General features: G+C 36.9%; 1 protein-coding gene and 1 non-coding gene across 4 annotated transcripts in view; one reads left to right on the top strand and one right to left on the bottom strand.

Moving 5' to 3' along the window:
* Window positions 1–11,035, bottom strand: part of LOC113671425 (uncharacterized) — a 22,499-nt gene extending 11,464 nt beyond the window's left edge. The window contains exons 1-3 of one of the 3 annotated variants that reach the window (XM_089194035.1): window positions 10,915–11,035; window positions 2,497–2,811; window positions 2,243–2,390 (exon numbers count right to left, since the gene is read on the bottom strand). In XM_089194035.1, the coding sequence (XP_089050161.1) occupies window positions 2,243–2,390; window positions 2,497–2,677 (329 nt within the window). In that variant the 5' untranslated portion in view covers window positions 2,678–2,811; window positions 10,915–11,035. Of the gene's footprint in view, window positions 1–2,242; window positions 2,391–2,496; window positions 2,812–4,122; window positions 4,344–7,661; window positions 7,799–10,914 lie in introns of those variants that run through there. The other 2 variants (XM_089194036.1, XM_089194037.1) reach the window with 2 other exon arrangements.
* On the top strand, window positions 2,713–12,854 carry LOC113671424 (uncharacterized). Its single transcript, XR_016182970.1, has 5 exons — window positions 2,713–3,014; window positions 5,470–5,639; window positions 7,666–7,733; window positions 12,061–12,280; window positions 12,722–12,854. It is a non-coding gene; the product is annotated as an uncharacterized LOC113671424 (transcript).
* The last annotated feature ends 1,344 nt before the right edge of the window (window positions 12,855–14,198 follow it).

The raw sequence follows: 14,198 nt of genomic DNA on the forward strand, positions 1-14,198 counted from the left end.
GTAAATAAAAAATAACAATGGCCCAAACGACCTGGAAAAAAAACAGGATATTTTTTCCTACAATTAAATAGGATTTCAACAATAAATCTGCTTTAAAAGAGAATAGAATAACCACTCCGTGCAGAGACCTATCTATTCGGAATTTCATTTCAATGTCCTTTCAGAAGTAGAGTGTAACCTAGTATCTCCAAAGTATTTCTACTGGTATGTGTGCTTTCAATGGTCTGTCATTTTGGTGTGCATTTGTCTCTAAAGCTGATTTCCAATAGAATGTAGCTTTCTACAACATTGATAAAAATGCTGTATCAAAGAAAATCATCTTGTAAAAAAAAAAAATAGGAAAATTTAATCTCTGACAGCACAGCCTGATATGATTGGAATAAATATTTTTTTTCACTGCCTTTCAGGTAAAAAATTCCAAATATTAACATGAAGCAGAAACAATAATCTTAGTATTATGATGAAGTAATTTTGACTGGAATTAAATCTATTTTTATTCTCAACATTTTTTAAGGTAAAAAAGACTTTTAGAAGGACCAGACATAAAAAAGTGTTACTTTGGGCAATGATAGTCTATCCCTGCGGGATAGTAATATCTCCCCTGAGCTCATCAGCAGATAAAGTAGTTTACTTTTATAAACAATCAAGGTAGTAGTTTGAAATTTTCAATGAGAATAAATTGAACTCCAAATTTGAAAATAAGAGAGAAACATTCAGAAAAGATGAGATTATAGCGCCATGATCAAGTGTGGGTTTGATCTAGACTTCTAAGTACAATTTGGAAAAAACAATCCATTTATTGAACTTGCACAAGCATATCACATTTCGTTACCTGAAGTAAACAAGTTCATTTTTGACAAAGGGCAATCTTGAACTCATGAAGAGCATGCAGAGAAAAAAAATAAGGTTTGGACATTTTTTATCAACGTGGTGGTTAAAATCACGGTTCCCTATCGCTGTAATTCACGTTCGCCTCCCAGTCTCGACGATTCTTTATCAAAAAGGCGAATTTGTGACCAGCCGTGGCATTTGTGATTTGAGTTAGCGAGGAAAAAATACGTCCGCATTTTTATATTGCGTATAGTTTATGGATCATCTCAACACGCACACGAAAAAAGCTTTTCAGAAATCAAAAGCCTTTGATCCCACAATGGAGTCTGTTTCTCGGCAGATTGAGGTCACGTACGGAGCAAATGCTTGCAATCAGTCAAATACAAGAAAGTCTAAACAACATTCAGCGATTCCCATTGTTTGCCGTGGAAAGTAATTTCCGGAATATTCTACAAAGGATCATTCGCAACATTTCACACGAAATTGTTTATGATGCTGGACACTGAGTAATTGGAAAAACAATTTTCACCTCCGGCTAATTTTCTTTTCAGGGTCAATTTTGATTATGGATATCCAATATTGATGGATGCATACCGCTTTCAACGTAAGCATTTCCATGACCTTTTGTCCTCCAACCTTCGACATCAAAGGATTCCACTCACACAAAAGAAACTTGAAACTATTAAAAATATCCCTTTCCTGAGACGCACAAAATCGTTTGCATGCATCAAAAGTCATGAACGGAGAACCTTCCCTTGCACTTTCAATAAGTTCTCAGTAAACGTCCACGAGGGAATTTTATCTTACAACACAAAAGTAGAACAAAACACCTTTTAATTAACCAGTTGACGAGGTAAAACGCTGGAATCACAACACCCGATTGAAGTGCTTTAACAATGGCCAGTAGAAACTTATTGTTCTTACATAAGAAAGCGGAACGACTTTTATCGCTGAAACATTAAAATAGGCCTTTCTTGCCCATACTGCAGCTTTCATTCGCAGGGAATCGTCGAAGCAGATATTGCTACCCGATCACATTGAGTAAACATCGGGTTAATTGCATATTTATGTGGAACTAATAACCTCTTGAAGATTTTTTCTTTACAAATACAATCCATTTCCCTCTAGTTCCTCAGGAAATACAGTACAACTCCCTTCGTAATCGTTAAATAAGACCTACAACGGGAATTTCAGCTGTGTCAAAATAGAAAACTCTAAGCTTCAGCAATTAAAAAGCTAGCAAGTTGGAAAGTGGTGTACACATTTAGAGCTCGCTACAGGGCTTTCTACAAAACGTGCAGAAACTCATCGATGCTCAAGGGTTTTTGTAAGATTAATGGCAAAACCAAGAAGCTCTTAAAAAGTTTTAATAATTATTATGCCAACTAAAACATAATATAAGTGATCGTACCTGCTGATGTCGTCCAAAAGTTTAGCGACTTCTGTGCAAAGGGAAATTGCTCCCTTCATCCTGTGCTTTTTCGCCGTTGCGTTCAATACAATTTCCACAGCCTGCCTTACAGTTTCTCTGTTCCCTTTGAAGTGCTGAGCGGCGTTTCCTTTAAAATAAAAAATAATTTCGTAGATGAAGTTTATCTAAAGTTTTGCGACTCTCAGTCAATATATCTCTGATTTCCGCCCCCAAGTTTGTATAATTTCGCTCACCTACTAAACTTTGCTCGTCAACTGAGAAAGACATGGCCTCCATTGGAGAATCATTATTCGTCAACTTCGGATTTGAGAGAAGACAATCTGTGCGATGGATCCTCCTGGAATTTCTTCGTGAATAACCACTGCCTCCGCTTTCACTGCTCGTGGAATCAGTCATGTCACCAGCATATGCCATGTACTAGTCGCTTGCAAAATTCAGTACGTGACTTTTCAAAGGCTTGTCATTCGAGTCGTGCATATTCATAACAGGTTTAACACAAAATCCTCACGATATAGCTACAAGAAGTTTTGTCAAAAATCATGTATCACCTATGGAAAAGAAATCAAAGGAACTTATTATTACTCTGGTTATCGTCCCCTGAAGCAAATTGCACGCTGCCCACTTCCGAGTCAGGATTTCTTTTTAACTGGGCGCATTGGGGGCTTTATTTGGAGAACAATACTGTATGAGCCCGCGGTACAAACCGTAATCTACACTCGTCTACTCGTCCTGCAGAAACTCGAAATGGCGGGTAAGTCGTGAAAAAATCCAGATATTTGAAGCTTAAAGCTAAATTTGCCATCAATTTGATTAAAGAACTTGTTGTTAATGAAATTAAGGAGTTTATTCTGGAAAGAAATCGCCAATTTTGGAAATAAATTCAAGCTCAGTTTAATGGTATGGTTGGCAACTGTGAACCAAATACTGTCTTCATAGTCTTTGAGAGAATATTGAAATCAATATTTTTATTCAATTTGGCGGCCAATGATTGTTGTATGAATTGAGTGTAGTATATTTTTAATGACTGTCTTCAAAGAAACCAAATCAATACGATGAATATGAATCTTGTACGCGGTTGTAATCACTAAAATAATTTGCTCATAATCTGAACCCGTGTACACTAAAGAGTCATTCACGCTTGAATCAAACATCGGTCGCACCAAATAGAATTAAATGTGGTCGAAGATTTTTTTTTAATACCATTACTGAGGTGACAGAGACATAACCAGTTCTGGACGGTTTAAATTCGTCGTGAATAGTACTATGGTAGTCCTAACTGTATCCATTTACAATAGTGAAAGTTTATATACCTATGTGGTTTAAGTGTAAGATGAGCAGCATTTTAATATGGAAACGTGTTTGACATGGTAGAAGAATTAAGCTCTATGCAATGTTGGGTTGAAGGTACCTCTGTAGAAAATTATTGAAGTAAACGTTCCTGAACTAAAGTGATCAATGTTATGTTTCTCCCCCCATTAATATATACTGTGCTATATTGTAAAACTTACTATTAGTTGTGATGGATTCATGGAAAATTTCATTGTTGGTTTAGGTAATTGGAAATGACTATGTATTAAAATCTTGGTAGATAACTTTGCCACAGGTTGACTAGAAAACAGCTGATTCTTAAATTACCTATCAAGTTTCTGAGTAGCTGAAATCATGCAGAATGATTGATCTATTTTACAAATCACATCTGATGTACTTATAATGCTTATAGCAACTAATATAAAAATCAAAGCAGGGCATTGCTTCAGGTGGGTGGTTGATGAGGTTCTGGGAGTATTTCAGGGGTCACAAAACCACAGAAAACTAACGCGTCGGCAATTTGTTGACAAACAATGATAACTACTACTCACCCTAAATTCCACCAAGATACAACCAAAATTTGCTATAATATATTGATCTTGTTTGTGCTTTTGGTTATGCTTAAATCAAAGAATTGCAAAATGTTTAGATCATGCTAAAAGCAAGGAACCTCTCTGAAGAAAAAGCACACCAATCTTGCCTTTGATACGTATATGGTGATGTAAAAATGATGCTAAGAGGTCCGATTTCAAGAACAATAGGAGATAAAAAACATTGATAAATGTTGCAACCAAGATCAAAAGAGCATGAAATTGTGCAATCAAAGTAGTTGATAATTGGCATATTCAAAAATAGGTCATCTGGCTTGTATCCATAACAGTGATGGTAGGAATAGAATAAGACTTGAAATTGCAGCTCTAAAATCTGCATCAATTGCAAATGGATACTTTTTGTTATGTATAACGTCTTATTGCACTAATGTCCCAAAGGAAAAGAGGATTTTTGTCTTCCAAGTATATAGGAACATGTAGGAAGCATGTGGTTAGCAATACTGACTTGAGCCATGTAATCTTGTTAAGAAGTTTATGCATTTGTGTATACAGCTATTTGTTATTTTATTTCACTATTGAACCTGAAGTAACAAATCTCTAAGACGCCAAGACTGAAATGTATTCTTAATGACTTAGGAATGAAATGTTTTGACAGTTCCTTGGCACAGGTTTATATCACAGTGGTGCATAAAATGCATGCCGAGTTGAACATTTCAAGACTTAAACAACTTACAGTCATCTAGGTGTGTTATACATGAATAGTAATGGTAATTTAATTCTCGAATTTGATGTATTTATAACATTTGATTTAAGTTTATGTGTTACTTTTTATTCCATTTGTTTCTTGGAGTCACAGAATATCAGTAAGGTCATCGCTTTTCTTCGCATGTCTTAACTGGATTGAGTTGCACGATAAACTGTTGGCAAATTGTCGGTGACTATCTGTTACCTCTCCTACCTGCTTATGATTTATGTTTTAAAATATTTTCCTATATTTGGACTTTTCTGGTTGCCCTTTAACTTCTCACTTAGACCTCTGTAACTAATCCACCAGAAATAGGAGAACATTGATTTAAACAGATTTGTTAATTACGTCTAATGCATTAAATGGGAGTGACCAGGATCAAATGACACATTTTGTAAAAGATGGTAAACACTCTTTAATTGAATGCTTGTTGAGTGATATGATGCAAATTGGAACATTTTTACTTCTGATCTTGCTATGAAGCTACATTTCAGGAGAAGGGCACTCTTAGGAGGGTTCTTCTTTCCAGTGGAGGAAATTTATTTCATAAAAAATTATGATCAGGAAAATGTGTTACTAACCAAACTTGTTTCATTTGTTAGATTCAGCTAATTTATCAAAATCAGCCTTGAAGAACAAGAAAAGGGCAGAGAAACGATCAAAAGCCCGAATGGAACAGATTAAAGAAAATGGTGGCATTCTAGAAGCAATACAAATGAAGGATCCGGTTGATCTTTTGAGAGAACAACTGCAGGAAGCAAAGAACAACAAGGTATAAAATGTGAAGACATTATGATGTACCCAGGGTTGTCAGGCTATGTGTAGGCAAGGGCTCTGGCATCCGTCGAAATTACAAATAGCTGGGGCAATTTTTAGAGTCGATGATGATATGTGCCAGTTGCTAGCTTATTTTGACAACCCTGTGCAACCATTCTCTTTGGGATATTCTTGGAAATATTTTTGGTACAGACAAAACAAAAATTTGGATCTCAAAATTATCAGTGGCAAAGAAAAGAATTCTTTCTTTGGTTATCACAGCACCAAATGACAAGAGAGCTGATTCCCCATGACTTCTGAAATGTGTTATCTAAGCTGGGTAAAGTTCATGAGTAGGGTTAATTTGGAAGGGCTAGAAGCTAGCAACTGAGTATGTTAATAAAGGTAATAACATGATTTCAAGTGCAATTTGGGTGTTAATAAGCATAGGTAAATTTTCTAAGACCACAAAATTACACGAGTCCTCAGGGCACGTGCAATTTGTAGTCTTTGAAGTATTTAGAAATGCTTATTACACCAAATTGCACGAGAAATCATGTTGTTACTAATACTTGTTAATAATGTACATCAAAAAGCATGACAAAGTCAAGACAGATATAAATTTTGACAGCATGTACCATTTATAATCTGCACTCATGTTACAACTTTGCACTCATGTTATGCAAGAAAGCACTAGTTTTCAGCCAATCAGAAGTCCATAATTTTTTCATGTCTATTTTAAGCAAATTGACACTGTTTAGCTGGACAAAACAAAAATGAAAGTTTAGAGCTATGGTAATAATACATTACGTTCTTCAACACAATACAACTACCAAGGAATTTCCAATCCTTACTTAGCGTAGCGACTCCATTTCAAACATTTTGTCGTGGATTAGCTAGTGACCCTAAAAGCCTGTCAGGCATTACTGTGTAAACATGAAAGGAATCCAACACAATTCTTTCATGATCCACTTACATAAAATGACCTTCGTGACTAAAAACAAAATCAATAGTGCATAAATGTGTGTCATCTTTTGACTTTTGTTGGAGGTCAAAGGAGAGTTTGTATAGTTCATGCAATTAATTTGATCTCTTGACTTAACCACTACAAGTAAAAAATATCCTAAAGTGGGAGGTTAAGTCTTCTTCCTCTAAAATTCTTAGAGTGGCCATTTGCCTGCTTGGCTAATATTGTACTTGTCAAATACTGTTCTTGTTGAACTAGCACCTTTTAAAATAAGTGAAAATTGTTTAACCAGAAGCTTACGAAAAATTTACCAAGAAATAAGCCTCTTCCGATTTACTCATGTTTAGTCCAAAATGAAAGGACTTTAATTAGATTCTTAAATAACCTTGGACTGATTGGATGAAGTAGATCTTGCTCTCTTTTAATTAGTTAAAGATAGACTCTGTTGACCATTGTTATCTCACGGAAATTTTTATGGAAACATAGAATGCTTGAACTAATTTGTACCTTCTTACATTCGAAATGTGTTTTTCTTCTATAGCCAGCATCTTTTTTTTAAAGGAAAAATTGATTTCAAGCTTGGATTTGATGTCTTCAGGAAAAAGTGAAACCTTCACAGTTATTGAATATGTGATTCCTCAAAACATTTGATGATACTAATGTAGACGTAGAAATTGCGATGATTACTAACTACCACAATTTTTTAAGGTTTTCATTTGGGGTCTAGAAAGTCAAGAATTATAACACATCATACTTCGGATTGGAAGAGAATGGTTCTATAAACAACTTTCCTTGAATAGAGCAATCTTTAGGTGTGTCCAAAGACCACTTAGTTTGCTTGAAATCTAAGTTAGAAAAACTTGGGTTCTAGAAATCTGTAAAAAGGCAAATACTTGTCTTATGTAATCAGGCTGTTGATTCTGGTCTTATGTAATCAGGCTGTTGATTCCTTACACAGAAAACATCGGAAATCAAGGGAAAAATTGGTCCCTACATGAAACAATCAAACCACCGCCCTGAGTGTATTTCGCCAATTTGTTTGTCAACTGAAATGTATCATGTTTTACTTACATAGGATCATAAACTTGCAGCCAGGTTACGTCAACAGTTGTGGATAGCCCAGGACAGTGCAGCTGGTGTCAGGTGAGATCCGAATGGATACTTAAATCAAGAGTGTTGACTTCATACTGTGAGCATACCTGAAAAACTGCACGCTTACAGATACGCTTTCTACGGGATCACCCGTAGTTGAACCCGATCCTGTCAGATAAATACTCACGTTACACTTACAATGATTGACGGGTTCGTATTTTATTTTTACCTGATTTTGAAAGGAGAAGGCGATATATGAACACATCTATTTGCCTTGGTGTTTAGCCTTAAACAACCCTTCACCCATACCCTGATAACTGCGATCATAAAATGACAGCTTATGTGGGTAAGGGTTATTCAGGGCTAATAGTGTGTGTTTGTAGTTTGGTTTGTGAAATTTTTATGAAACAATTCTTGTGGAATTCTTCAGACAGCTAATACTCATAGATGAAAGATCTTCAGTTTTTTTGCTTCTATTAATAAAGGAGGACGACCGGGCGTGCTCGCGTGAACAGTTCGCTTTTTTAAATTCCAGACTGATTTGAACTTGGCCTAAAAATGTGATGTAATTATATCCCATCCTCCAGTAAGTTCTTAGTCATTATTAGGTATCACCTCGCATGATGCAGACAGACTTCTCTTCAGAGATTCAATCAAATAATAGCATTTTCCGAAGTATGAAATCTGTAATTGCATTAAGTGGCTGTAGGTTTCGTTTATGTCGAGTACTTTTCGTTTTCTTCCCCTCTACGTGAAGGCATGCGTTGTCTAGAACTTTATTTATAGGCAACCGAGGCTAGTTTTTACATCTCAGCTGGAGGTATCAATCTATCTTTAGTCACGAACAAGTCTAGCCATTCACTACACGAAAAAACGGGAAAAGGCAGAAGTAGTGGCACAGGAATATCGATATTTCCTTCCAATTTTTTTATCTACTTTAGTAAGTTATGCCTGCCCCTTCACTGTTCAACAAGTATAAAGCGATTGAAAACAGTTCATTCTGCCATGGCTTGACAGTGAAAGAACAAATAAACAAAGTAAGCGGCATTCAGATGATTCGTGTCTGATATAACGTTGAACTATTATTGTTTCAAGTATTGAGTATATCCGGCTTCCAACATGCAACCATTCGCGTTTCTACCCGAGCTAACTTCATGTCTACTTTGTTGTTTTCTATGTTGCCTTGTCGTTATCGTTTTGCTTCTCCATTTGCGCATTACGTGTTCTGGTTAAGTGTTTTTTATTTCAGCAGATGTTATCATTATTTGATCTTTTACTAGGCAGATGATTCTCGCAATTCAATCGGTCAAAGTTCAAAGTTAATGCTTGTCTCTGCAGCGTGTGAACAAAAGCGAGCAGTGTTGGATTTTGGTAGATAATCTATGTGCCTTTTGTGTTTCACTCACTCTTCATCAATCTAAAGGTTTTGAATTTTAAAAAACTTCATGGTTTCTACTTTTTCGTTCGACCTTAAGTCATCGTTTATATGATCAGCGTGCCTAAAAAGGTTATCTCAGCTTCTGATATCATGCCCTACCTAGAGTAATAAGTTTATCTTTCGAAAAATCGCTCTAAACGAGATATAAAAAACACCCTGCTGTTTAAAATTCTGCTCACGGTTTTCTGAGATTCCCTTCAGCATGCAACTTTCCTCAAAGATTTCAGTGGCTTTATTTTTCAACCGCCGCGTGATGTAAAGTTTTCTTTTGCCTGATGATTGGTTTGATTGACATAAACACGTGGTTCGAATCTTTGGGAATCACGAATGTGCCTTGTTCAGCAAAATGGACTGACACGTCCGTTGTGGAATAGTTTTAAAATGCTGATCAAATCTTGTCTTTTTTCAGACAGAATGCGTCGGACATGAGAACTAAACACACGAGCATTAGAGGGATTTTTAAGTTTTACGAAAGCTTAACCTCTCAAAGCCATTTAAGGAATGTCCCTGTCTTTTTTGACATGTGGTTCATTAGTTGTCCAAGTTCTGTGTACGTGACCGGCCCGACCACAGACTTGGAGAGAAAATACTATTTTTTTCGGCGCGGGTAAGGGGTTGTTTGGGCCGGGTGTCTGCCTTCATCTAAATGGCATGCATTGGCTTATAATTTTCATGATTTTTCTCCTTGTTTTAAACAACACGATGAATTTCAATCCCTTTTTGATTGTTTGATTGTTTGATTTGCTTTAAATGATATAAAAGAAGATGGCATTTGTTCTGATGCACAATACAAAATTACGTGTTGTACAAGTAAATAGTCGGGACCTTAAGCAAACCACGAAGGCGACGGCAACGAGGTCGTGACAAAACAAGAGGTCTAAAGAACATAACAATAGCACAGCACGTGCGTTTTCAAACTTTGTACATTTCTTAGCCTTCTTCAGCAAAACAACAACTTGAATTCACAACAATTTGCGTAGCCCGACTGCAAGTTGTTATGGAAGTTTCCATTTGCTATCGTAACTTATGCTGAAACTGAGCTGTGGCGAACGAAGAGAGGATAAACACATTCAACCATTCGCGAAATTCAAACTTTAGTTACAAATTTATTTTTGAACCAACGTCTTCCTCAGCGTTACCGTCCAGACTGCCTTAGTGTAACACAACATCGTGTTTATCCCTCTTGTTATTTAGGTATTTTAGATATTACAATTTATCAGATCACACAGATTTTGTTGTCTTGGTTCGTCGGCACCAGATTCACCACCGATCTATCGTAAGTTTGATAAAACTTTACACTCGTGAAATTTTCAATGCTCTTTACTTCGAATAAACTCTTTTAAAGAGATTTTTTTGTGGAGAGAGCTCCTTTGTATTTTAGCGCCTGGGAAGGTTATTCACATAATTTTTTTTCTTTATAAAATGGTCGATAAGTCTGAAAATAACGTTTAGTAATAAGCAACAGCCAACAACGATGGGTAAATATTTCTGTTAGTAATATGGGCACAACTCACTCCCTAAACAAATATTGCACAAATCAGAAATAGAAAGGCCAAAATTTCGCATCAGCAGCCCGTCTTTTCACTGTACCATAAATATTTCTTAGAGTTATTAGTTATTCTCGAATCAATGTGGTAGCATTTTCATGACGGTTTCTGAAGCAAGCTAATGAGGAAAATTTAGAAAATAACCTTAAACCTGGGGCAAGGAACATGACATCTGAGAAATATGAGTGATGTGGGGCGAGCTAAAATTGAAACATGATGAGAGGTCCAAAAAAAATGTGGAACTTACCTGTGTGTAGCTCATGTAGTTCTGAGCACGTTTTCGTTCAAGAGTTGTTTTGTACGAGACTCTTGTCACAAGAAAGTACGCTGATCCGGATTTTTGTCGTCACAAATGACGAAGTCATCAAATTCCGTTCATACGTAAGTCTTCACTCATGGGTGATACCCCTCACAAGGGGTCGGGTGGAGAAGGGAGGTGCCTCTTTGAAATTGAACAGGACATTTATTGATCAACTAGGCAACAAGACGCGAGGTAGTTGTTTCGCACTGGTGAGATATTTGTGCCGATAACATTTGTTTTGAAACTTTTTGTTAGAGACCGAAACCAGGTCTAAAACACCACAATAAATCGTTCAGTTTTCTGTACTAATGATTGTTAGAGTTACAGAGTTATGTTTCACATCAGTGATTCTTTTAGACTGAGCACGTGCGCAGTCTCAAGATGATTTGTGATTTCGTTCACGTGACGTATATTGCATCGCGTGTCGAAGGGTTGGAAATTTGCAACCCTGCTGCACGCAATGAAATCATCAGGAAATTAACCAAACCACGATATCGACAGGGGTGCAATACAGTAAACAAGTGGCTGATGAAACACATTTCCGAGCTATGTTTTCAAGGAAATTAAAAAAAAGGCGGCCTGTGTCTTGTAGATTCACCTATGTACAGATTGATACGATTTACAGCGGTTTCGCCCCATTGCAAGTTATCTCTTACCATCTTTGGGAGATTCCCCCATAACGTAAAACAAGTTCGCCCTCTCTTAAACAGTTGGCCCCGAAATCTTTCGACTCGTTTTCTTACCAGAGAACGTATTCATTTCCTGTTGAAATCGTGACATGTTTCGACCAACATGACATGACATGACATGTTTTGACCGACATTTCACTTCACAGCGAAACCAGAGCAAAGTTCGATCAACATGCAAATTCCTAACCGTGTTAACTGACGCATGATAAGAAACGAGTTGAATGATTTGGGAGCAAACCCGTTTGACGTTGGGGGATAACTAGCCAGGGTGGTTCGGAGAGAACTTGTTATGGGGCGAAACATATAGTTATCATTGACACTAGTTCGATAAATATGTGGCGAAAGGTTGTGATTGCCTTTAAGTCCAACCTTCTTTTTCGCTTTTTGTGTTTCTATGTTTCAGCATGAAGGAGTTTGAGATGCTAGGAGCTGATACTTCAACGTGCTTTGAAACAAAATTTGTCCAAGAAACAAAATCGGTCTCTGAATCACCGCCTTCAGTCTTAGAAGCCAGCGGTCTTACCCCCACAGAGAAAAGACTACGAACTCTGAAGAAAAAACTGCAGCAAATCGAATCAATAAAAGAAAAAAGAGAAAAGGGAGAGGTTTTGGAGACAACACAGGTTAGTTGTTCGTCGCCAGTTCACCAAATGTTTCCATACAAAGTGGATTATGGTGAAACTAATTTCAGATGATATACCAGTGATTATTAATTGCCTGAAGGGGGGGGGGGAAGAGTGGAATGAGGGAAGGGAGGGAGGGGGAAAGAGGAAGATTTTGGGGGATCACATGACATTCAGGGTGAACGGAGAGGGGATCAGTAGTCGCCAACAGAGTGTAAAAGGAGAAATATAGAAAATTGACTGCCAATGACGGGGAGACCATAAAAATATTACAGAGCCTTACGGTGGATCAGGCGAGCGACAAATAACCAGCATTTCCTTTGTGAGTTTGTTGGAGTCAGTTGTATTTTAAGAACTCCTTGCGGCCGCCCTCTTTTATGGCGTACTTTTCACGTCTGTTTTAAACACGATTTCCATTACTGTTTCATTTTTTGTTTACAGCTCGACAAGATCGCAAAAGAACAAGAAATTCTTGATGAACTCAGAAATTGAGTCGCTTTTGACCGGTAGCTAGTGAAACTCGCATAGTTATTCATAGACTTTGAATAAAATATTTTATTGATTATAAATTGAATAATTCTATCAAATCGTACTCTTGACTAGTGGCTAATATTGCGGTTGAAATGAAAAGCTGGGAAGCTCTGTTTTTGCTACGTTTTTTCGACTTGCGTGTTATGCATGAACTGAGAATTTTTTTACTGATCATCACTTGAGGCCTTTTTACCCAACTACTCATCGAGAGATTTTTTTCGTGGGGGGGAGGGGGGGAGAAGGGGTCTACTTGAGATCAGTTTTTTTCAATGGGGAAGTGGGTATGGGGGCAGTTGTGGCGTTGCACGAGGTAATTGTACTAAACCGTTACTTAACCTCACTCGTGCATCAAGTAAGACTTAAAACTAAGGGAAAGTGGCGATAAAATCGACACAATGAAGCAGAAAAACAAATAGATCTCAGATGTCCTCTGTAAAGTTTTTTAAATGTCTCCTCATTTTTTCGGTTTAATCAAATAAAATGTGGTGATCGATTGTTTTTTCCGTCTGGTTGTTAATTGCTACTCGAGTTTAATACTGTTTACGTGTAACCAACACTACAAATAGAACGTAAGTAGATTAGTAGAAGAGGTAGTACTTTGAAAAGCGGTATCAGTCTCAATGTTTGTCTATTGCCTCTTTGTTGTCGCGTATGATTGTGGAAGATGCACAGAAGCTTTGATTGTCTGCTTGCCTGTAAAGTATCTTACAGTGAAGGAAACGGCAATTATTTTGCAACCAATCAATTGTACGACAGTCAGTTTGGCTTTCATAAGTGAATGTACCATTGTACAGAATTGTTGAAGTACATTGTCAAGATTTTTTTATCGTAAAGCTCTTTTAATTTATTATTATTTACTTTTCATCGCAGACTCATGAGGTCCTGCCTCTTGCTAGAGTTAAGAGGTCAACGTTTTGCTTGAGAGAAACATTCATAAATACATATTACGGTATAGTTTCAAATATAACACGCACGAATATTTTGCTATTTTAAGATAGGGACGATGGACAAAATGTCCGCGCATGCTTGATGTTAAACCATTTTGGCTTCTAGTTTTCGATACACATTTTGCATGAGGTGCATGAAAAAGATGAAAGAAACACAATACAAACTATTTAATTGACCGTCATGATGAAACAAATATGTTTCAGGAAGAGTTCGGCGCTTAATGAGTTAGTCAGTCGGCGCCTTAAGGACCTTTGAGTTTGGGCATTCTGTTTCTTTGCTTACCTTCCGTGTTTTTTCCCTGTGTGGTAGTGTATCATCGGCTTATACTTTGCGTGTTCTCCTGTCCTAATATGGTAAAATGGCGCATTAGTGGAATAATAATATGAAAATAATGTATTACTCATAAAGACGCAGTTGCCTTGTTCTTTTATCTCGTTAT

The sequence above is a fragment of the Pocillopora damicornis genome, chromosome 14, assembly GCF_964200805.1.
Source record: "Pocillopora damicornis chromosome 14, jaPocDami1.2, whole genome shotgun sequence".
NCBI classification, from domain to species: domain Eukaryota; kingdom Metazoa; phylum Cnidaria; class Anthozoa; order Scleractinia; family Pocilloporidae; genus Pocillopora; species Pocillopora damicornis.